General features: G+C 37.8%; 1 protein-coding gene across 2 annotated transcripts in view; it reads left to right on the top strand.

Moving 5' to 3' along the window:
- TMEM131 (transmembrane protein 131) overlaps positions 1 to 25,825 on the top strand; it is a 221,108-nt gene that overhangs the window by 102,879 nt on the left and 92,404 nt on the right. For both annotated transcript variants that reach the window (XM_046660693.1, XM_046660691.1), the window contains exons 4-5: positions 2,075 to 2,143; positions 23,640 to 23,763. In XM_046660693.1, the coding sequence (XP_046516649.1) occupies positions 2,075 to 2,143; positions 23,640 to 23,763 (193 nt within the window). The remainder of the gene's footprint in view (positions 1 to 2,074; positions 2,144 to 23,639; positions 23,764 to 25,825) is intronic.

The following is a 25,825-nucleotide window of genomic DNA, read 5'->3' on the forward strand; positions in this document are numbered from 1 at the left end:
CTTTTTTTCACCTTGCCTGGTGACTTTACACATTTCCATTTGCATCTTTGGGAGCAGACTCTCAGTTCTGTGAGAGAAAAAACTGTCTTACTCTTTTGTATCTCTAGCATCTAACCCAGTCAGTGTTTATATATATGCATTAATGACTTATACACATTTATTTATGCATTATGTCTTTTTTCCTTGATTGGACTAAGATTTTATATAAGTTTGGATTTCATACTGTTGAAACTGATGAGCTGATCAGTATTTCTAGTTCTAAAGGCACCAGAGTGTCCTTGTTATAGCATGCCTGAGAAAGGCAGCAGTCGAGAGGGGTAGCTTCTTTACTTCTAGGTCCACGTGGCAGCTGTCCTGTGGGGAACCGTGCCTTCTCTGTCCTAGCGTCTTGAGTTTTGTGCCTTATACGTTTGGTGTTGTCCTTCTTGTTTGTGTGTCATCTTTTCTGTTCAACACATGTAGAGCGATTATCAAGCAGCACAGAGGAATAGTCTTAATCAGTAGAGCTAAAAACACCCTTAGGCTTTATTACTTTTAGATCAATTAATCCACTGCTCAGACTATTTAATCTTTGTTTTAATTTGCTTTCCTCTTTATTTCTCCATATGTTATACTTAGATTCTACTGTTCTTTTATATTTCTAATATTTGTTATTCATCTTTTATCCACTGTTTAGCTGTTTTTTTAAATATAGTCTCTGATTTCATTTTCCATTTTACTTTATTTTTTTAATGATTCAACATTTATTTACATTACAAAATGATCACACTGAAAAGACCAGTTACCATCTGTCATCATACAAAGTTATTACAATATTGTTGACTATATTTCCTATGCTGTACATTACATTTATTTTATGATTGGAAGTGTGTACCTCTTATCCACTTCACCTATTTCAGACTATTTAATCTTTATAGAATTGAGTTAAAGCTAAATTTCCTACATATTCTTCATGTCCCTGTCTATTCCTAGTGTATTTCCTATACTTCCTGATTGAACTTACTGGATCATTTGAAGCTTATATTCTTGTCAATTACAGTGGTAATGGAAATAAAGTCTCACAAAATGAGTTTTGCTCTAACATCATTTCTTAAAGTGCAGCAGAAAGATAAACGTCTACTATTTAGAAATGTTAGTGGCTAACTGAATTTCTCACTTTGTCAGTATGAGAAACAGACGACTTCACCTATGTGGGCTCCCCCACCCGACAAAGTCGTTTATACTTTGCATCAGTGTTAGGTTGTGGTGATGTCTAAGAGGTTTGCTATTCAGAAGTCTGTTTTAGTGAGAAGTTCTAGTATCAAGTGAGATAGTTAGAAATGATGCTCAAATATTTAGAACAAGACATCATAGATCAGTGTGTTCTACACTCTCAGGCTAAAAAGATATTTCAGTTCTTGGAAATTTCTATCCCAAAATTCGTTTTTTAGTTCTTTTGGCCCTCTAATTACAAGGTTATCTAGTTACAAGGTTTTCGTCTCTGTGTATTTTCTGCCAGGTATGTGTGGTTGTATTAACTAGGTATTGTTCATTGTACATGTATCAAAAACTCCGAGTGAGCATACTAAGGTATATTGTTATCAATCGTAACAGCCAAATAAATTTCAACATTCTGTCTACCTGAGCTTTTTCTGTTTTTGCATACCTTTGATTAGGAAATATACCCCTATTTTTTTCTTTTCATTTTTTAAAACAACATTTATGGACTTCCTCTAAGAAGAAAAGTAATGCACATTCCTAATAGAACATTAGACTCCACCTTTCTTAAAGATACTTTCTCAGGGCTGGCCTGGTGGCATAGTGGTGGGGTTTGTACGCTCCACTTCAGCGGCCCAGGGTGTGATTCAGATCCTGGGTGCAGATGTACACACCACTCATCAAGCCAGGCTGTGGGAGCATGGCATATGCAAAACAGAGGAAGATTGGCACAGATGTTAGCTCAAGGCCAATCTTCCTCACCAAAAAAAAAAAAAAAAAAGTTTCTCATGACAAAACTCAAGTGTCTGACTTCAGTTTGGGGAAATATATATTTTGAAGAATTGCTTCTTATGCTGTTTTATTTTTTTACTTACAGTATATCTCTGTACCGGGGTAATTGCAGACCTATACGATTTGAGCCCCCAATGCTGGATTTCCATGAACAGTAAGTTTAAAATTTGCACACCATAGTTTCCCATTAAACTGTTATATGTATTTTATGCATGCATTTGTCTTGCCTTTTGCCTGTGTTATCTACATGAGAAAGCTACATTTCCAGGTCATCAGGAAACAAATGATGTTGAATGCAGTTTGAAAATGGGAATCAAGTATGTGTTATGAGTCTAACCTGTATTTATAACTTTTGGAGTTTGAAAAATACACTCATAATGGAGTTTCTGGTTCAGAGGATCTTATCTTCAGAAGCAGCATAAAGCTTGTGGGTTACCTTTTCTGGTTAGCACTCTATTTCCATTTTTATTATTTAAATTTTTCTTTGCGGATATAGAAGGACATATTATTTATCGTTTGATGCATATGCTTTTAAAGTACACACTTTTATACATCACCAAATAAAATCATCACCAACCTAGAAGGGGAAGCAAAAGCAAATCCGACAGAGAGACGTGGTTCAACCACAGAACTCTTCCTCAAACCGTACTTCTGGCGTCCCTTCCACCTCTGGGTCTCAGGTTTTGTACATCTCAGATACACTAAGGGGGAAACAAGTCTTCACCCTGCTTGATTCCAACCCAACTTAGCAGGTGGGTAAAAAGAACTTTTTAAATGATATAACTGCTAGAGCAATGCTGTTCTGGTAAGTTAGCAGAAGAAAAGAGTTTAAAAGGGAAGTGACGGGGAAGCTATATGTAGATCTGTTCTGGTTCAATAAGTGAAAATTGTAATTTTTGTTAACGTTGTCAGAGTTGTAGTTAGCCTTTTTTTTTACTATAGTAAACCCATTAAGTTTAATAATTTATTTACAATCTTAAACCTGGAGTAATCAAATATATCAGTTATACTTGTACAGAACCTTGGTAGACTAGTTAGCGTAAGAAGTAAGAGATATCTGATAGCAGCTCCACCTTCTTAGGAGATTATGTTCTTATAGAGATCGTGGATTTTGGGGGGGGAGTGCAGAGAAAAGTTTGCATGCTTCTTTGTGCACTTCTAGATGGAATCAGTATTTGGGACTAGTCATTATAGAAGTAAAATTGCCTTGTGAGTGTTAGATTTAAAGACTATAATGTTTAGATAGGAAACATATCACTGTTAATTCTGTCCTATAAAAAAGGTTTAGGTACATACAATGTTGAGATGGCAAGGAACATAAAGTTCTAATCCGATCACAGTCGTCTATCACTCATAGTCTCCTTCCATCAAAGGCAGGATATTTAGTGAAACATGGCATGTATTTTGATCTTTAGCAAGAGAGTGCATTATTTTTAAAATGAGTTTTCTCTCCAGTAAAATTCTCTTCGAGTATGTTCTCTCATTTTAGAGTGGATCAGAATAGAGACGGATGAACTCCATTCTGAGACTATGGCTAGAGCGGCATTTATGATGACACATGCGGATGGGACAGAGGAGATCAATATATGGTACCAAAACTTTTAGTCTAAAGTAGGAGTATTCTTACTTTGAAAAGCTTAGCAGTAACCATTCTGGAGCAATTGTTTCAGAAGTTATATCCAACTGTTTTTCACTTCATTATTTATTTTTTGATGGAGTTCTTCAAATTTCATGCCTCCCTTGAGATAAAGAAATTTTCAGGTATGCAAAATCTCTGAATTGGAATTTGGAATTCTTGTTCCAAATTATTTGTCCCTCAGCCTTTTAAATAATGCCCCACCCCCAAAATAGAGAAATTGAGATAAAGTCCAGCAAGATTCTGTACTGGTGGTTTTAACCTTTTTTGGATCCTGATCTCTTTAGGAATAAATGAAAGCTGTGGAACCTCTGCCGTCCTCTCCCCAGATGCAGACACACACAGTTGCACCTACAAACAACATTTTGCATGTAGATTCAAGGATTTTATAGACATCCCCTCTAAGTCTATATCTGGATCCTTAAGGGCTGCTGAAGACTCCCTGTCCTAGACCGCAGGTCAGCAAATCCCCACTGCAGAACTTTCCTGGGGCTTTGCTTATTGCCCTCGCAGTGCGTGTCCACTGTAGTAAACTCAGAACACTTACCGGCAGAAAGAAGAAAGTTACACATTACCGACGACAGTCCGACCACTCAGAAACATTCACATTGCGCTTTTGTCTTTCAAGTCCTTTTCCTACGCATCTATATTTATTTATTTACAAAAACATAACTGTATTTTCTGAATATAAACTAATTTGTAACCTGCTTTCTAAACATGATGTATTGTGCATTTTTTTATTCCATTGTATTTTGTTACGTTATTTTATGGTATCAAAGAATATCAGATGTATAGATATATTTGTTAAATTCATTTATTGTTTTAACTTTTGTTCTTATGCTCAGTGCTGAAACTAATGATTTAAACACAACCATGACTATTTCCTCAGGAGAAAGTCCTAAAAATGGAATTGTGAGATGAAGGATATGCAGAATATGAAGGTTTTTAGTTAATATTTAGGCTAGAGAATAATTTGTTGTCATGAACAAGGAGAACTCACAGGAATAAATAAATTAATCTATGACTAGAGAGGGAAAAAATGGGATTTCTTTAAGAGACTGGAGCTGGACTTAGAGAAACTGAGATCTCATGAGCTGAGAGAAACTGTGGAAGATCTGTAGAAGACGTGTGAATGGACAGATGAACTCCAGTATGAACAAGGGTCAGGTCATACAGGGAGGGAAATTATCTGAAGTACAGCGTGAGCTCTTAGTTTCAGCACAGGGAACAAATATAATAGTTACATTGCACTATTCCCTAAAGCAGCAGATTTATATGCTGCCCCAAAACAGTGAAAACAAAAGAAAAAGAAAACTACTCTACCATTATTTTAAACTTTTCTGTGTCCAGTCTGTGACAGCTGAGTGGAGTTTGTTTTATCTCACAAAGGGAGAAGTGGATCTCAAGAAGTGGGAGTTGGGGGCAGATATGAGCACATGTGTACTAGGATTCAATCAGAGACACAGAACCGGTTGGAGATTTTATGTGTGTGTATGAGTATATGTATGTATACGTATATATGTGTGGAGTTTTTATGAGGAATTGGGTTATACAACTGTGGGAGCCCATTAAGCAAGCCTTAGGTGTACAGGGCAGGCAGTCAGGAAGGGAAAGTCATGAGGGGGCTGGAGCCCCAAGGGCACAGGCTGAAGCTTGATGTCCACAGGCAGGTGCTCAGGGAAGACCCGAGGAAGCAGAGCAATTGCAGATCCAGCTGTTTGGAGTCTCTTAGCTCAGGCAAGGGCTAAGCTCTCGTTGAAAGGGCTTGCAACTGATTAAGACAGGCCCACCTAAAGCAATCTCCCTTTTAATTAAAATCAACTGATAAGAGACTTTACTTCTGCCAACTCCCTTTTCAGCAGCACCTAGATTAGTGTTTGATTGAATAACTGGGAGAAGGTATGTGTGTGCTGCAAAATGGCTGCTGCCTCCCTTCCGTCTTCCAACTCTCAGGAGACAATATTACTTGTAACCCACCCTAAGCAGAAATGTACTAGAAAGGAAATTCTGGGGACTAGTTCTGTCCAACCAAGATGATATATCACAAAGCTACCACATGGATGTAAACAAAGAGTTCCTAAATTTAGAACTTTTGACTCTAGAAAATCAGAGGGGATATGATTGAAAGAATCTGCACAGCAGGTTTAGAGCCAAGGTTCTTGTTATGAAACCTGAAAGTAGTTTTAGGAAAAGAAAATGAAGTACATTTTCACTACAGAAAGTAAATTATCAGTGGACTGGGAAGTAACTCATTGCTAAAGGAAATCAGAGATGTTTTAGGATGTATCCTCTTTCAAAGTTGTTGTATATTTATTTTTGTTTCACCCTCAGAAGCATGAAACTTAGTTGATTGAATTTTTTCCCGCATTGGCTACTTTTCTTTCCGCCTCCAAAAATCCCTGCTCTTTCTTTAATGAATATTATGATATGGGGAAAAATGAGATTAGAATACTTTAGTACAGAATGGTTCCTCCTCATGCCTCTTAGTTACCTATTCAACATCCACCCCACCCCACCCCCTCTTTTTTTGTTAATACAACCCCAGTGTTTTCAGTTATCCAGCCCTTAGGAAAAGTAACCCTGTCCCCATCTCAGAAGTAAATCCTGATTAATCTAAGTCAGTTGTAATAATCTCTTTCTTCTTGTTTGTGATCAATTCAGGGGTGGATTTAACCCAGTTCTGCCCAATAATATGAAGTCAGGTCTACTAAAGGATTTCTGGGGAAGGATTTTTTTCCCCCACTCTAAAAAAGGGATACAAGAAAGAAATACCTCTCTTCCATGCTGGATAATGTCTACATGTGATGCTTGGGATACTGTGGCACCCATCTTGCGATTAGTCATGGGTACTAGTCTGAGGATAAAGCCAGCAAAGTTTGCCTGACAGAGTAGAAAAATGGGAAGAACTTGCATCTGTGTTGATATTTTCAAACTGCTGAATTAATCAGCCCTGGAACTGCCCTAATTTAAGTCTTTTTGTTAGGTTACGAGTCCTGGCATTCTTCATCTCTTGTAGAGTACATGGCACAGCTGACCTCTTCCTCCCTCTCAGATCTTTCTCTGCCTGTACTGTTGTGAACCACTCTCAGTGTTTTCTACCTGTGTCTAAGGCCCTTTTTTCTTAGTCTCTTTCGGGGTTCTCGTCCTCTGTCTGTCCCCTAACTGTGGCTGCTTCTCTTTCTTCAGCCCTTAACAGTAAGCTCCACACTTTCTTACTGGGTGATCTCTTCCACGCCTTTGGCATGGCCTGTGGTTTTCCAATCAGTGTCTCACCCCCGCCCTCATGACTCACTTTGTGTCTCCAACACCACCTTAAACTCAATGTGCCCTGCTCTTGCTTCCGTATTCCAGCCTCTGTGAATGGTAACAACCAGTCATCAAAGCCAGGATCCTGAGGCTTTCTGGATTCCTTCCTTTCCCTCAAAGCACCCCCTCCTTTCCCCCACCAAATCCATTACCACAATCCTATCAGTTTTCACCTCTACTCTTCTCTAACCTTTAATTCAGGCCTTCATCATTTCTTATCTAGACTGTTACCACATGCCTGCCATTTTCCAATTTGTGATCTATACTATCAACAGAGAAATCCTTTTACTATCAAAATCTGATCATATCATTTCCCATACTCCTCCTACCCCCACATTCTTTTAATGGTTTTCTAGTGTTTTCCCAATAAATGCTAAATTTCTTAACATAAAATCTGTCCTTTACCTTTCTTGTATGCCCCGCACCTAAACCAGCCTGTGGAGAACTACTTACCATTTCCTGACATAACTGATCTTTCTAAGCTCAAGGCATCTTATACATACTTTGAGTCTCCCTTCTAAAAAGAATTTTTTATGGGAGGTTTCTTATATCAGGAAAGTAGAAAGAAGGGATAATGAATGTACTCTTAAGCTAAATTCAATAATTAACATTTTTGCCATGTTTCCTCCATATTTTTGTGGATCTTGAATGATTTGAAAGTAGCAGACATAATGACATTTCATTCCTATATTCCTCAGCACATGTTTCCGTATATAGTAAGGACGGTCAATATAACTACAGGACCATTGTACTGTAAGTATTTTAAGAAAATTAATGGCAATTACAGAGTGCCTTTAATCCCTCTGTTTTGGTCAGTGCTGCAGTTGTTTGGTTCTAAGTGATAGAAGTCTATCTGAAACCAACTGAGGCAAAAGTAAGATATATTGGAAGGAGTGCTGAGGACCGTAATGTATCTGCAGAAAGGTCAGAGATGCAGCTAGGGCCTGGAGACAACAGGATCCACGTTGTGCAGCTCCACCAGGACTCTTCTTTCTGGCTCTTATCTCCGCCTCGCTCTTTATTGGCTTATTCTCTCCCACTGCCAGTGTCTTTTTCCTACAATGATGAGGACAAATCCACTGACTGCTCTTCAGACCCACATTCTATAGCTTTGCTCCATCAGGGGAAAAAAATCTCAGAGTAGTGCAGTGGTCACTCTGGCTTAGATCAGGTATCTACCCCCCAAACAAGGAGGGCATTTGTTGGTGGACATGTTTTGCAGGTGTTGTCCCTGTGTTTATCAGGTTTTGCCCAGAGAAGAGAAATCATGCAGTGGGCAGCTCCTCCAGTTGAAGTCCGTTACAGCCTCCTTGGCCTCTTGAATCCCTAATGACCTTCGGCTCTGTAGAGTATAGCTCTCCTCTGGAGGCAGGCCTTCCCCAGCCTGCCTAGCAGAGGTAGAAACTGCCTTCTCTCCGCTTCCATGGTGTTGTGTTTACCCCGCAGGGTAGGATGGATCCGCGCTCAAAATTTGCTTCAGATGTGAAGACTGATGACATCATATGCACACACACCAAGAGGGTATGAAAAAGTTCATTGTAGTGAAGCTTTCCAGAGAGCGCAGGATGGGCTCCCAGTCAGGTCTGGAAAATGGCTTGAGAGAGCAGCAAAAGGAGACTGGCTTGGCTTTTATTGTGGTTAGGGAGTGAGGCTGGGGTGGGCTTGCATAGTTTGGACTTTTCACGGGATCCAAGAGAGTGTGCAGGCTTGCTTATTCGCTTGCTCAGGTGTGGGGCATAAGGTGAAGGGACATTATGGGGCTTGAAAACTCAGTAACTGTCAGCATCAAAAATGAAGTTAGAGTCTTCATTACTCGTGACATCTCCTAACTTCTATTTATGCAATGGTTATTGCCCTAATCGTTTGTTTTGATGCCTGCTCCCCTACCAGACCAGGCTATCAAGATAAATACACACTATTTATCTTTGTATGTCTGACACAACTTCACACTTAACTCTTATATACAGTACATTATCTTCAAGTCCAACAAGATTGCCAGCTGATTTCTTCTGCTTCTGCTTCTTTTGATTTAACTGCTTCAGTTTTACATTTTCAGGTGTTGGCACTGGACCACATTAAATGTTTGCTATACCTTTTCTTCTTCATCCAACACTTTACTGATTGAATGTCCATCTCTAAGTGTTTCATTGGCTTGATACGTATCGCAGTAATTTTAGGACTTGACAAGAAGCATCATTAACAGAAAACTTTATAATATTTTTTCCAGAAATTGTAAGCAGGGTTATCATTGTTCACTACCTTGATTTATGCACTGAAGTTTTGCCTTATGTTTTCTGTGAACTATTTCCACTGCTTGTGGTCATTTTTGCTAAACCAGAAGTCACTCTTAATCTTAAAACACCCTTTGCAGTATCTGGAAAACTTTAATTTGGGTGGAATTCACCACTCCAGATTGCATCCGATTGCCAAAAGGCCTCCAAGAGGGTTTCAGGCCTCTTAGAAGGATATGCAGCTCTGATTCCCTGGCCACTTTCTAGACCCCCACAGGCCAAGTCCTCTTACTACTCTCATCATCCCTGCTGTGCTCTAGAATTTCTTTCACAGTCAATTAATCAGATTAACTTTCTTCACAAATAGGTTTTCTTTGTTTTCATCCATTTTCTTTGAATTTATCCTTTAATTCTACCTCTTTTCCCCTTCCCCTTCCCTCCCCTTTCCTTCCCTCGTCTCCTTTCCTCCCTTCTGCCCCATAACAGTTGGCTGGAGCAGTCTGGGTGTGACTACCTCCCCCCTCCCTCTGCCCCCTCCTCAGTTATTTATGCCAATACTGTTAAATATTTTTCTGTTCCCGTAACAACTCCTTTTTTCAAACATTTGTTGCTGACTGTAAAAAATGCTTTGAGTGGAAACTTGATTTACTGAGTTCTTTGGTTTATATAATTATTAAGTGCAGAAAATCTTGGTTTCAAATCTAAAGCTTAAAATGGAGACCTAATTCCTTAAAAAAATGGAAATTGAATAGACTGTCACTAAAAATGGAGGTCTTTATTGTCAAGTTAAATTCACTTCATGAAAGGCATTTCTCCCTAATCACTTTTTGGTATTCCTCTTTTCTAAAGGGACGTTTGGTACCTTTTAACTTTCCAATTTCTGACTGTTCCACCAACACCCCAGCTCAGCCCTCAGTGTAAAATGTGTTTGAGAAGATGGTTGGATTTCTTGTGGTAATTGAGTGTACAAAGTACTGTATATTGATTTGGCCCAACTTCCTGCCAAAAGTTGTGTTTAGTAGGGTGCTGTGTCACTGTCATTCATAAGGTTTATCTAAGGGCACTTGCTCAGCCATTGCTTCAGCTGTTTCCTGGCATTGCATTGTCATCTTTCTGTGGCATAGGAAACTTGCCATTGACCACAAAATTGCAGCTTACTTTCCAGGCTGGTCTCTAATTCATAGCTGGTTCTTCCTAATTCTTTTGAGCCTCAGATCCTTCTAAAATAGGGAGAGTTAGTCACTAGCTGTGCTCTAACAGCACAGAGAACAACCGTATATTTGATTTAGCTTGGTTTATCTATAAATAATTGACACTGTCCTCTTTGGCCCTATGTCTTTGGAGCAGCTGATAATGGAAACGAACAGGACCAGCACTGGCAAGCATTTGAAAATCTTTGTTTTATTTTTAAATCTTATCCTGTCTAGCCAAACAGTCACACACGCTGCTTATGACAGGCAGAATTCTAAGATGGTCCCCCAAATTCCTGGCCTCTAAGATGCACACACACCTTCTCCCAGTTGTATTCAATCAAACACTAATTGAGATGTTGCTCTAAAGGATTTTGAAAATGTAATTAAGCTCCCAAATCAGTTGACCTTTAAGAAAGGGAGATAATCTAGGGGCCTGACTTGATCACATGAGCCCTCTAAATCTGGCTGTAGCAGTCCTCAGAAACAGACATGGTGGAGGTTTGAAGCGTGAGAGATATTTGATGCAAGGAAGTTTCTTTGTGCTGGTTTTGGAAATGGAAGGGGCCGTATGGCAAGAGACTGAGAACTACCTAAATTTTGCAGACAATTTGAATGAGCTTAGAAGAGGACTTTGAGCTTTAATGAGTAAGACCCTGAGCAGATAAACCAGTCATGCTGTGCCTGGACTTCTGACTTACAGAATTATAAGATAATAAATCAGCGTTGCTTTAAGCCTCTAAGTTTTTGGTAGTTTTGTTATGTAGCAGAAAACCAATGCACTACTTATTTACAAGTAAGCACGTATTAGTACTTGACCAAAGTCTTCCATGGTTTAGTGTGACTTCTCTCTTCAGTCTCCCATTTCCTCATGGATTCTGCCATGGATCCATCACCAAAGGAACTGAGGAGAGGGAGGGGCAGGGGAAGCTGTTCATATGAGGTCTGTAAGCAGGTCTGTGCAAGGAATGCTGCTTCTGCTTCCTGTGGTGTGGACTGCCCAGAACTACAGAAGCCTGCTCTGTTAGAGTGTGCATGACTACAATAGCCTGCTGACGCCCTTCCCATGATGTTCCCTCTGTTCTTGTTACTCCAAACTTCTTTTAATAACCTAAGTAGGTGACCCTTCTCCTCTGAGCAAGGGTTCATTTCTGTAGGGTGTGGCCCAGGGCCTTTTCACTTTGATCCCTAGAAGAAAGGATAAGGCCAGCCTCAGCATTCTGATCCACTCCCTGCTTCCAGGCGTCTACAATCTCCAGGCTTGTTTCCCTACCCCAAAGTCGTCACTTGTTGCAGACTGTCTTGAGTCCTGTCTTCTTGAAGGACACCCTAGCTTACCTCTCCATCTTATACCCTGTCTTCTTTATCTTAAGTAAGGTTGATTGCACTGAGGTCATGGGAGGAAAAACATTAAGAATGAGTTAAGGAAGTGAAATGACTCGATTCCAGTTAGCCTTCAGGACATTTGAATTGTAAAAGAGCATATTTGTTGAAGACAGCACATAATCGGCGAACTTTCAGGATGTAAGGAGGACATTTTATTTCTGTGTACTGTTATTATACTTACATGTCTGTATAAAGCTTGAGGAAGAAGAATTTTATCTTCCATATTGTCTTTATACAGCTTCTCCCTGCAGCATCATGGCCACAGTTTGAGGCCCCAGCTGGATCTCTACCTACTTCCCTAATTATTTCGTGGTCCTGAAATTGGTGAGCCTATTGGTTAAGGGGTCTAGCTCCTGAGAAAGGCTCCACCAGAGGCAAGAGGAATTCCATACGTTGGGGGCTGCTGGGTTTGGGGAGCTTCTGAAGGCACTCAGCTTCCTGCTTCCTAACCCAAAATGTGTTGTCACAAACTTGCCTCTGGATACTCCTCTCTCCCTTCTTCAGGACCAAAGCCCTGGTTCCACCTTTGGGTTGTGTCCTCATGGCTGGACTGTTAAACCACAGAAAGATTTTGGACCTCATGATGGCTGGGCTGTAAGCCATGGAATGATTTTGGACAGTTTTTGCTTTCCTGGGTAAAGCAGAGAAACTCTTCTGTGGGATCCTGCCTCTCAAGGGCAGTCTTTGGGCCCAGCCTCCCTGGTGACTGCAAAGGCAGCAGAATCATCTCTCAGCTGAGAAACTTCACGGGAGTTCATCTTCTCCACATCCTTCCCACTTTTGGTAAAAGGTGGTAGCATCTGCAGTGATGACCTCTGAGAAGGGGAATATGACTTGGTTTAGGCCTTAGAGGCACCAGAAAATGTTTAACTTAACAACAACAAAACTTCACGTCAGCATGATACAGAAATTCTCAAATGGTGTGTAAGACAACAGCAACGCAGACCACTATCAAAACCTTAAAAATGTGTTAAATGTTTACAAAAGACAATGAAGAGTGCTTATTTACATAATTTGTGGACCTTATGCCTATGAACCTGACTTTTTTTGGGCAATATGGAAAGAAGATAATATTATTCCATTCTAGAAAAGACGAAATATTTAAAATAATCCAAGATTCAACTGTAAATGAAGCTGCAGAAGAACTGCATGTAGTAGTGGTGAATTCGATTTTGATGTTACAGGTTATGAGAATCAAGTGACATGATGTGACTATATTAAAAGTCAGGTTGAACACTTGAAATTCTAACTTTTGACTTTGACATTTTTGCCCCCAAAAGAGCAAAATTATGAAGTCCTAATGAGGGGGTTAGATGAACCTATAAGGAAACAGACTAAAATTTCTCGTAGAACAATAAAATGAGCTTTGAGTTTATTTATCATAACGTTTAATTATAACACTTCCACCCTGAGTTCTCTAATATCCTATTTTAGAAGCATTTGTTAAAGTACTTTTCAAATTGATTTATTGAGGAATCATATCACAACATATGGGGTTCCCCATCTAACTAAACAGGATTCGACGTTGATGGTTATATTAGAACCAACTGTAAAAATGAGGTAGCGTTATTATAATGTGACTCAAATGTAGTTCCTCAGCAGAGAGCTTTCCATTCACTGACTTCAGGTAAACAACTTACACAGCAAAGCCACTCTAAAGCAAAAAAAAGAGAGAAGACTGAAGGCTTTATTCCACTTTTATATGATGATGCTTAACAGTCGTAGAGTAGTGTTACTTTCCAGAGTGTTTTCATTACTTTACCATGACATTCTAGTCTCTGTGAGAGTTATAATATACACACAGAAAAATGCGTAGGACATATATGTAGTTTTACATCTGCCACCCAGCTAGATATTATGATGTATTTTTAATTTATGTAATTATATTTTAATATATAAATAATATTGTGATATGGCTTATCCTGTTTTCCCAGCTTTACTGAGTTACAGTGGACATATAACATTGTGTAAGTTTAAGGTGTACCATGTGTTGGTGACGTACTTATCTGTTGCAGAATGATTGCCACCTTAGCCTTCTTCCCTAACACCTGCATCAGGTCACATAATTACTGTTTCTTTTTTGTGGTGAGAACATCTATGATCTTAGAAACTTTCAAGTATATGAAATAGTAGTTAACTTATATCATTATGCTGTACATTAGATCCCCAGAACTTATTCATCTTCTAACTGGAAGTTTGTACTCTGACCAACATCTCCCCTTCCCCCTCACCTCCTGGTAACACCATTCTAGTCTCTGTTTCTATGAGTTCAGCTTTTTTAGATTCCACATATAAGTGAGATCATGTAGTATTTGTCTTTCTCTGTCAGACTTAGTTTATTTGGCAGAGTGTCCTTTCTCATGGCTGAATAATATTCCATTGTGTGTATACATACCACATCTTTTTTATCCATTCGTCCATTGATGGACACTTAAATTGTGTCTATATTTTTGCTACTGTGAATAATGTTGCTGTGAACATGGGAGTGCAGATACCTCTTTGAGATCCTGTCTTTTCCTTTGGATATATACCCAGAGTGGGATTGCTAGATCACGTGGTAGTTCTATTTTTAATTTTTTGAGGAACCTTCACACTGTTTTCCATAGTGGCTGCATAGCTCATTCCATCTCTTACCTTTTTAAAGGCCCATTTTTCTTAGATGTCCGTCTGTTCTCTTATTTCTAATAAGAAATACTAGATACAGCAGAGTATCCACTATTTTACCCACTAAATCCCTCTTTGGTGGCTACACACAAACAGTCCTGCAATGACATCCTCTTACAGGTTCACTTATGGACTGTTATGAGAATATCTTTGCAATGTAAGTCCAGGAGTAGAATGCATAGGTCATAGAGTGTGGGTACACTTCGTATGTCTAGATATTGCCCAGTTGCATAACTGGGCCACTCTGTACTCCTAAGAGCTGTGCATGTGCATTCCTATATTTCCACATCCCATATATTCACACTAACACTTCACATCAGCTAACTTTCTAATTTTATTAGTTAATGTGATACCTCATTGTTAATTTTGTATTTCTCTCATCACTAGTAAGTTTGAGTATCCACCTCTTTGTATGCTTATTGGCCTATTGGTTTTCCTCTTCTGTAAGTTGCTTGTTCATATCCTTTGACCTTTTTTTCTGTTGAGGTTCTTACTAATTTGTTAGAAATTCCTTTTATGGTATAGAAATAACCTTAACCTTAAAGTCTAAAAAGATATTTAGACGTTGCAAATATTTTTTCCTAGTTTGTCATCTGTTTAACTTTTCCCATCCTATACTTCATTGAACAGAAAATCTTGTATATGTAGCCAACTTTTTTTTGTTTTTTAAAGATTTTATTTTTTTTCTTTTCCTTTTTCTCCCCAAAGCCCCCTGGTCCATAGTTGTGTATTCCTAGTTGTGGGTCCTTCTAGCTGTGGCATGTGGGACGCCGCCCCAGCATGGCTTGGTAAGCAGTGCCATGTCCGCCCCCAGGATTCGAACTGGTGAAACCCTGGGCCGCCGCAGCGGAGCATGCAAACTTAACCACTTGGCCACGGGGCCAGCCCCTAGCCCAACTTTTGAAAAATTTAAAAGTACAGAAAAGTTAGAAGAATAATTTGATGAACAACTACATAACCGTTATCTAGAGTCACCAAGAGTTAACCTTTTACCACTTTTGTTTTCTCTCTGTCTTCTATGTGTGCGTGCACATACACACATCACTTTTTTTCCTAAAAATAAATGTAGACATCATGATACTTCATTCCTAAGTTCTTCAGTATGTGATTCCTAAGGGACTGCTCCTCCATAGCCACAATTCCATTATCACACCCAAGGAATCTAACATTGATACAATAAACATCATCTAATATATAGTTTATATTCAGATTTCCCTAATTGCCAAAAGCATGTTCATTAAAGTCTAGCATCCCCCAACCAGGATCAAATCAAGGATAACACATTGCGTTTAGTTGATAAGTGTCTTTAATCAAGAAGAGTTCCCTACCTTTTTTTTTTTTTCATTCGGAAGCTTGAAATTTTTGTCGTCCAGGTAAGTTGACTTATAGACTAGCGTACAAATTTGATTGGCCTGATTACTTCCCTATGATTAGATTCAAGCTAAACATTTTTGTCAAGAGTATTACATAGATAATGTTGTATATTTCCCATTACATCACTTCAGGTGGCCTTCAACGTCCATATTTGTAATTATTGTCGATGATAAGTTTGAACACTCATTAATGTACTATCTGCCAGATTCTGTAATTTATAAGGGTACCTTTTCTTCTTTGTAGTTAATAAATAATCTGTGGGGTTAATATCCTCTTCTGCAACAACCTTTCATCCAGTAGTTCTACCTACTCATCACACATTGCCTCTTGCCTTAATCAGTTATTATGTTGATAGTTGCAAAATAGTGGTTCTTCTTTTTTGCTTCAAATTCTGTCATTGCTTTTTCATTTAGGAACAGAGATTTTTCTGTAAAGAAATATTCCCCTCTCTTTTTGCTTTGATCATAACTATAGACCAAGGGTCAGCAAATTATGACCGTTGTCACCTGTCTTTGTAAATAGTTTTATTGGAACATAACCATACCCATTCATTTCCATTTTGTCTATGACTGCTTTTTTATAACAGTGGCAGAGTTGAGTAGTTGTGACAGAGACTGCATGGTCTATAAATCCTAAAATATTTACTGTCTGGCCCTTTCTAGAAAAGTGCTGTTGATCCTTGTTATAAACTCATGGGTTCTCCTTTTTATTCAATGTGCTATAACCCTTTACTTTCACTATTCTTTTTGTTCCAAATTTTATAAATGTTGCCAATGAAAGCCTCTTAAAGCTGGTTCCTGTATCTTTTTTTGAAATGTCCCTCTATGAACACTTCTTTGCTTTCTGATACAGCAAAACGCTCTAGACTTCCTTCTGGTTTTCTTGTCCCAGACCTGGAATTAGATAAAACTACAAGAAGTCCTGGGTTTTTCGTTTGTTTGTTTTATTTAATGGGGAATGACATTTAGAAACCCAGATCCGGGGACTAAGTGTGCTCATTGCTCCTCAGTGTCACTGTTCCTTGCCCCTGGATCTCATTGCTTCTAGGCTCACATGGACAGATCTATTGAGGTATATATATATATACATGTATACGTACATATAAATCATGGCTCCTACTGATAATTGCAATTCAGATTTTCCCAGTTCAAATCCAGCCTCACAGAGTTCTGCCTCCTCTTTCTCCATTTTGTAGCTGCATCTCCCTTTTCCCCAAAATATTTGGTAGAATATTCCCTTTAAGTATTTGTTAGAATTTGCCAGTAAAGTCCTGGACTGGAATTTTATTCATGGGAAGGTTTTAAATTATGGATTTAATTTCTTTAGTAGTTTTATTTGCTGTAATGCTTGTATATATATTTTTTTAGTTTATCAGTTTTCGTAAGCTATGTTTTTCTAAGAGTTTAGCAATTTCAGGATAATTTTCAAATTACCAACTTAAAATTGTTAATATTTTTATGATTGTTTTAATGTTTGTAGCATCTATAGTGATGTCTCCTTTATGACTGCTGATGTTGATATTTTGTGCCTTCTTTTTTAATTTTTCAATTTTGCCAGGTAGTTATCAACTTACTAGTTTATCCTCCACAAAAAAGTGAGAACTTTTGGCTTTGTAGGTTCTCTGTTTTATGTGTGTTACTTCATTTATTTCCACTCTTATTTCTATTATTTCTTTCTTTGTACTTTCTTTGGGTTTAATTTGCTTTTCTTTTTCTAATGACATGGGTGCTTAGCTCATTAATTTTCAGGCTTTCTTCTTTTCAGATATGTACATTTAAATTTATGAATTTTCCTTTAAGCACAACTTGATCTGTATTCCACAAGTTTTTAATGAGTTAATTTTTTCATTTTCATTCAGTTCCAGATAGTTCTTAATTTTTATTCAGATTTTGTCTCTGATCCTTCTTTGTTTGCACATATGTTGGTCTATTTATGTATTTATAGGGATAATCTAGTTATGTGTTTGTTATTGATTTCTGGTTTAATTGGACCAGAACTAGAAAATTCCACATATAAAAGAGTTATGAACAAAGAAGAGATCAAACAAATAGAACATAACTAGCAAGATGGTGGACTTTAACCACATCAATAATTACATTAAATATAAATGGTCTAAACACACTAATTAAAAGACCAAGATTGTCAGATTAAAACAGCAAGACACAGCTAACAACAGAAACCCCAGGTCTAGGAAGCAAAACTGACAGAACTGAAGGGAGAAATAGACAATTTAACAGTAATAGGTGGAGACTTCAGTGCCCTACTTCAATCGTGGATAGACTATGTAAGCAGGAGATAACAAAGGAAATAGAAGACTTGAAAACAGTACAGGATGACGAGACCTAGTAGACATCTATAGCACGTTCCACTCAACAGCAGCAAAATCCTTACTCTGCTCAGACACACACAGAATGTTCTCCAGGATAGATCATATTCTAGACCACAGTAAAAGCCCCAATAAATTTAAAAGGGTTGAAGTCATACAAAGTATGTTCTCTGATGACTTCATTCTCTAATGAAATAAATTGGAAAGTCATACAGAAAAAAAGAATCTTGGGATATTAAACAACATATTCCTTAATAATCAATGAATCAAAGACGAAGTCAAAAGGGGAATCAGAGAATGCTTTGAGATGAATGAAATGAAAACACAGCATACCAGAAGTTATAGGATGTAGCAATAGCATTGTTCAGAAAGAAACTTAGAGCTGTAAATGTTTTAATCAGCAAAGAAAAAAATTTCAAATCAGAAACCAAACCTTCTACCTTAAGAAACTGAAAAAATAAAAGCAGAGTAAACTCAAGTAAGGAGAAAGAAGGAGATAATAAAGACTAGAGTGGAAATAAATGAGATACAGAATAAAAAATAATAGAGAAAATCAGCAAAACGAAAAGTTGATTCTTTGAAAAGAACAACAAAATTAACAAACCCTTACCTAGATCAAGCAATAAAGAGAAAAGACTCAAATTATTAACATCAGAAATGAAAGAGGTACATTACTATCAACCTTATAGAAATACAAAGGATTATAAGGGAATTCCATGAACAACTGTATACTAACAAACTCATTAGCTTAGTTGAGATGGACAAATTCCTGAAAAGATACAAATTACCAAAACTAACTTTAAAAGAAATGGAAAATCTGAATAGATATACAATAAGTAAAGAGTTTGAATTAGTAATCAAAAAACTTCCCAGAAAGAAAGCTCTGACCCACAGAAAGCTTTATTGTTGAATTCTACCAAACATTCAAAGAATTAATTTCAGTCCTTCACAAACTCTTCCAAACAATAGAAGGGAGAACACTTCCCAACTCAATCTGTTAAGCCTGTATTACCCTGATGCCAAAACCCGACAAAGAACTACACAAAAAGAAAACTAGAGACCAATAACATCCCTTATGAAGATAGATGTAAAAATTCTCCACAAAATACTAACAAATGAAATTAGCAACACATAAAAAGGATTATACTGTGACCAAGTGGCATTTATCCCAAGAATGGAAGGTTAGTTTGACATCTAAAATCAATTAGTGCAATAACACCATGTTAATATAGAATAAAGGGGGAAAACCCATATGATCATGTCAATAAACACCAAAAAAAGCATTTGAAAGAAATACAAACATTCTTTCATGAAAATAATGCTCGACAGACTAGAAATAAAAGAGAATTTCCTCAACCTACTGAACAGCATGGATGAAAGTTCCACAGCTAACATCATAGATAATGCTGAAAGACTTCCCTGTATATCGAGAACAAGACAAGGATGTCTGCTCTTGTCGCTTTTATTTAACATTATACTGCAGTTCTGACCAGGGCAATTAGAGAAGAAAAAGAAACAAAAGACACCCAGATTGGAAAGGAAGAAGTAAAACCATCTCTATTTTCCGAAGTTATACTCTTGTATATAGAAAATCCTAAGCAATCCACTTAAAAAATAAGTAGAACTTATAAGTGCATTCATTGAAGTGCAGGACATAAGATCAGTATACAAAAATAACTTATATTTCTATACACTAGCAGTGAACAAACTTAAAATTAAGAAAACAATTCCATTTACAGTAGCATAAAAAAGAATAAAATGCTTAGATATAAATTTAACAAAAGTAGTATAAGACCTGTATACTAAAAACAGCAAACAACTATCAAAAGAAATTAATAAAATAAATAGAAGCCATCCCATATTCATAGATCGGATATCCACATACAAATGAGGATGACAGTACCCCCTGAATTGATCTATGGATTCAACACAATCCCCATCAAAATCCCAGCTGACTTTTTTGCAGAAATGGACAGGCTGATCATAAAATTCACTTTGAAATGAGAGATCCAGAGTAGCCAAGTAATCTTTTAAAAGGAGACCAGTGTTGAGGCTCATAGTTCCCAATATCAGAAACCTTCCACAAAACTTTAATAGTTAAGACACTGTCATGCTCCCATAAGGATAGACATATAGATAAATAGAAGAGATTTTAGATTCCAGAAATGGAACTTTACATTTATTGCCAATCAATTTCGACAAGGGTGCCAAGACAATTAAATGGAGAAAGGATAGTCTTTGCCACAAATGGAGCTGGGACAACTGGATATCCACATGCAAAAGAATTAAGTTGGATCCTACCTCACACCCTACGCAAAAATTAATTCAAGCGTATCATAGAGCTAAATGTAAATATAATAAAGCTAAACTATAAAACCTTTAGAAGAAAACTTTGAAATGTATCTCCACTATACGGTGGTTTCTTAGCTATGACTTCAGAAGCACAAACGACAAGAGACAAAACATTCAAATTGGGTTACATAAAAATTAAAAGCTTTTGTGCTGTAAATGATACCATCAAGAAGGTGAAAAGACAACTTACGTAATGTGAGAAAACATTTGCAAGCATCTCATAAAAGATTTATGTCTACAATATATAAAGAACTCTTGCCACTCCTTAAATTTTATTGTGTGTTTAAGTAAGGGGTTTCCTTCTCTCTCTTTGTTGACACTTCATAAACCCATTCAATCAAGAATTATGTCATCCTTTTTTAAATTTTGGGTTTTGCCCATTATTTTTCTCCATATTCTTCAAATATTCCTACACTCCATTTTCCAAGTATTACCACTTCTAGTTATGCCCTACATACCTGATTTTCATTTGGTTTTTTATAACCCTATCTCTAAAAATATTCTACATATTCTTTCTCACTGAATTCTTAACTAAATTGTCAATTTGATCTTCCAGGTCACTAATAGATTTTTGTTTACTTATCCCATCTATTACGTTTATACATTATATTTTAATAGTAATATTTTCTCTTGTTTTCTATGTGATTAGTTGCTTCATTTTACTAATATCTTGCCATACTTCCTTAAGTATATCACATTATACTTATTTTTAAATTCTTGGTTCAACTTTTCCAGTTTGGGGGGGTATTCTTCAGCCTTTATTAGGTTATGCCATGACCACAGCCAACCCCAAAATCTCGATAGGATTTAGACTGAAAGAGTACTCGTGTCTGGGAAACGCCATTTTCTTGGCAGAGGAAAAAGAGTATAAGAAGGCTCTTGAAACTTAATATGTCACTTTTGGTCACATCTCATTGGCCCAAGCAAGTCTTATGGCCAAGCCTAGTGTTAATGAAATGGACAAGTATAATCCTCTCACAGGTTCCATCAGCAAATTGGGAACAACATTACAGTCTGTTGCAACATTGTATGTGTTTCCTAATTGATTGCACTCCTCACAGATCATGTTATTTTGATGTGTGAATTTATAAGTTCCTGTCTTGTAATACGTATTGAGGAAGGACAGAAGGCCAAGCCTTGGTCTTTGTCTCTTGTGAATTTAAGAAGGGAGGTGATCACCAAGGTGGAGAGCTCCAGTTCCACACACACAATACACAGGAAAACTGTGGATTGTCCTTGGTTTGCCGCCACTCTATCTGACAATGCTTAGGCAGAACCATCTGAACAGAGGTGTCTTCCTAAATTGTAATCTACTAGCCTTAGGGCTTTGAGACCCAGAGAGAGGAGTTACAGGCGGGTCTGCTGGAGGGCAGCCAACCGTCAGCTTCTGACCTCTGTGAGCCTTTCTGCTCTTCTAGCCTGAAGGGGGAGGCTCTGGTTGTGCCAAGGCAAACGGGAGGAAGTGGACAAAAGAGTTTCGAAGCCTCCCTCTACCCTAGCCTCTCATTGCCAGCTTAGGCTGCTCTTTGTCCCTCACTTTTCCTACCCGCCAGTCCAGGCAGCCTTCTGTACCCCTAAGGGTTTCTTACTGTTTTTTGGTTAATCCTTGGAGTCGGTACCTCCTTTTAACCTCTAAATTTTCCCAGCATTGTTGTTTATGTGAAAGGCGGGGCGGGGGCAGGGAGAACCAGCTGCATGTACTAACTAATTCTTTAAAGGAACCCAAAGCCCCTGATTCTTTTTTTTAAGCTTCTGAAAGTTGTTCACTGTTTTATCAGCTTTCCCAAACTATAAATTAGAGGCAGTCAACTGAATTGAAGAAAAGGTGGGGGAAAACTTCCTGAAGGACAAAAGCATGGAGGACAGTTGAACCAAATATAAAACACCGTTCTGGCTCTGCATCATCAACTACTTAGGATTTGAGCTTTATACAGAGAAAATAAAATTTCAGAAAACGTGGACCAGAAGGGTTGTATGAGGAGAGAACCTTGTGAAAGAAGTTGTAGTTGAATTAGAAAATGAGGGTTTGGATTGGCGTAGAGGATGGAGAATAAAGACAGAGCAAAGAGATTGGTAACGGCGCAGGGGTCATCACGTGGAGCCAGCCTGCCTCCAGTGGAAGGTTACATGGTGAAAACAGGAGGAGTTACTTGTTCAGGTTGAATGATGTCAGATTAGGGAGGATCTTAATAACCACTGGGGGCTGGGAGGAGCGAACTCGCCCATGTATGCTCTTACCACATGCCTGGTGCTGTGCTAGATAATGTGGGGAATACACAGGCATTATAATGTCACCTTTGTCCCCAAGGTGCTGATAATCTTGTTGAGGAAATAAGACTGGTGCCAGTTAAATGATTAGAGAGCACTGTGAAAAAACGTAGTTTATATGCAGAATTCTCTGATGCTGTAGAGGTTAGGAAGCCTGTACAGATAAGATTAGCTACATAAGTGCTGAAACACACTGAGGAGGAGGTTTCTCTCTTAAGACAAACTATAATGTGGATGCCAAAGGGAACATTCAAATGGATCTGTGGACGTTAGACCATTGAGGGTGTTTTACGTTGTTTCTTTGAGAGAAGGCAGTTGAATGCAGTGGATTAGAGCATGGGCCAGAGCCAGATGACCTGGGTTCAAATTTAGGCTCCGAGTATGACTTGGGCAAGTTAGTTAATTTTTCTGGGTCTCAGTGTCCTCATCTATAAATGAGGATAATAGCAGCCCCAACTCATAAGGTGGATCTGCTCACTTAACTTTGCCACTCAGTTTCTGCTCCTAAATTGAAGAGCGTGTATCAGTGGCATTTAGGGAGAGGAGGACGTGATTCAGAACTAGTAGGGAGGCAGGGTGGTGTTGGAGAAAGAAAGAAAAGATCTGACCATTTTGTCCCCTGCCTGCTTCCTCACTGGATTGTAAACTTCAGCCAGGTGGAGACTTGCTTCATTCTATGCCAGCACCTGGCTCAGTGTGTGACATATAATTGACACTCATTAAATATTTATTGAATGGCTAAATGCATTTCTATATGTAACTTTAAATATAAACCAATTTAATAAGTAGTTTTATTTGTTTGGATATGTATTTGTCTAACAATTTTGATGTGTAATTTTTTTAACAACCAGAGGTTAACTCAACAACTAGAAATTATCTTTGAAGTATTTGTGACAGTTTTCTTTTTGTTTTTACAGGCCAGTTGGAATGCCAAAAATGGAAAAAGTTTACTTACATAACCCTAGTTCTGAAGAAACTATTACTTTAGTATCAATATCTGCTACAACATCACATTTTCATGCATCATTTTTTCAAAATAGGGTAAGTTTCTCTGTGTTATAAATTATTTCTCTTAAATTTGAAATTGAAACGTTCAGATTTTTTTTGATGTATAATTTTGTTTTGCCGTAATTAAAATCTGGTTTGAATGTTTCATATTTCTTCTGGATTTCAGTTTGCCCCATTTCCTAAGAATTATCACTTCTCCTCTTAAACACACATTGTTTTTCTCAGCATGAAACAGCTTAACAAATCAACTTTGAACCTTGAACACTGAAAAATGTAGCATTCATATAGTCAGGTGATTTTCTTTTCCTTCCTAATAATAAGTTATTTCTCAGCATTGTGTTAGTTTTCTCTTGCTGCATAATAAATTACCACAAACATGATAACTTAAAACAACATCCACTTATTAGCACATGGTTCTGTAGGTCATAAGTCCACTGGGTTCTTGGCTCAGGATATCATAAGGCTGTAATGAAGATGTCGGCTGGGCTGACTGAGTCCTTCACCGGAGACTCGGGAAATCCACTTACAAGCTCCCTCAAGTTGTTGGTAGAATACACTTCCTTGTGGTTGTAGACCTGAGGTCCCCGTTTCGTTACTGGCTGTCAGCCGGGGACCTCCCTCGGCTCCTTAAGGCACCCACATTCCTCGTTACCATCTTCAAGCCTGCACTGGTGCGTCATGTCTCCCACATACTTCAGATCCCTTGGGCTTCCCTCTTCTGCGTCAGTGGAGAAAATGCTGCTTTAATCGTGTCGTTGGGTCAGGACCACCTGGATAGTCTCCTTTTGATTAACTCAGAGTCAGCTAACTCAGACCCTCAATTACATCTGCAAAATCCCTTTTATCATATAATATAAATGATCGCAACTGTGGTGTCTGCGCATATTCACAATCTCAGAGATTAAGACAGGAAATTGGGAGGGCTATTTTAGGGTTCTACTTACCACAAATATCCTCTAAAATTTTACTTATAATCATTTTTGTGGATAGTATGCAAACTTGTTATTTAAAAGAAGGTTTTCTGACCAAAAAAACTGGTCTTAATAAATTTTGAATTTGAGATAATACATTAAGATTTACTATGTAGACTGCCAAAATAACTAGCTAAATGGCAGTTATCAGAGGAAAGTAAATGAGTGGAACCTACTTTCATCTTCCCAGGGTTTTGACTGACTCTTTTGAAGAGATATAACTAAATAAATAAGAAGGAGCTTTTTTAAGCATATAAGATTTATCAATTATTTACATTTTTACTATCCTCCTTCCTATAATCCTCTTTCATCATATGTTGTCATTAGCTAACAACTTCCAGAGTAAAAAAAAAAAAAAAGACATACAATTTTGGCTTTTTTTATTTTTTTATTTTTTATTTTTTTTTGGAGGAAGATTAGCCTTGAGCTAACATCTGCCAATCCTCCTCTTTTTGCTGGGGAAGACTGGCTCTGAGCTAACATCCGTGCCCATCTTCCTCTACTTTATATGTGGGATGCCTACCACAGTATGGCTTACCAAGCAGTGCCATGTCCACACCCGGGATCCGAACCAGCGAACCCTGGGCTGCCAAAGCAGAACATGTGCACTTAACTGCTGTACCACTGGACCAGCCCCAATTTTGGCTTTTTTAAATTTAAAAGTATTTTATAACTGAGGAATTCATAAATTAGCATATTACTTTTGATAATAAAAATTTTAATTTTTTTGTGATACTATGGAAAACATCCCTTTTCTAAAATGTTTCTTAAAATAAGTTACCCTTGACTTGTTCTTTGCTGTTACCTAGAATATGTTTTCACAATTTTTATAATTATATAAAATATTTCTTAAAGTGATAGTTCTCTCAATTATTTTTTATGTCATTACCTAAAAGATATTTTCACAATTTTTATAAATGTACAGATGGTCTCAAATAATGGGATCCCAATGCTGGAAGAGACCTGTGTATTCATTCATCTAGTCCGTACCCTCATTATACAAATGAAGAGCTGAACCCCAGGGGGATTTGCCACTGGTTATTAGCAGTTAGAGACAAGGCCAAGGGAGGGTCTGGGTTCTCTTGGTCTACCCAGCGGTTTGTATTGTACTAAACTGCAGTGTG

The sequence above is a fragment of the Equus quagga genome, chromosome 5 (assembly GCF_021613505.1).
Source record: "Equus quagga isolate Etosha38 chromosome 5, UCLA_HA_Equagga_1.0, whole genome shotgun sequence".
Lineage (NCBI taxonomy): Eukaryota > Metazoa > Chordata > Mammalia > Perissodactyla > Equidae > Equus > Equus quagga.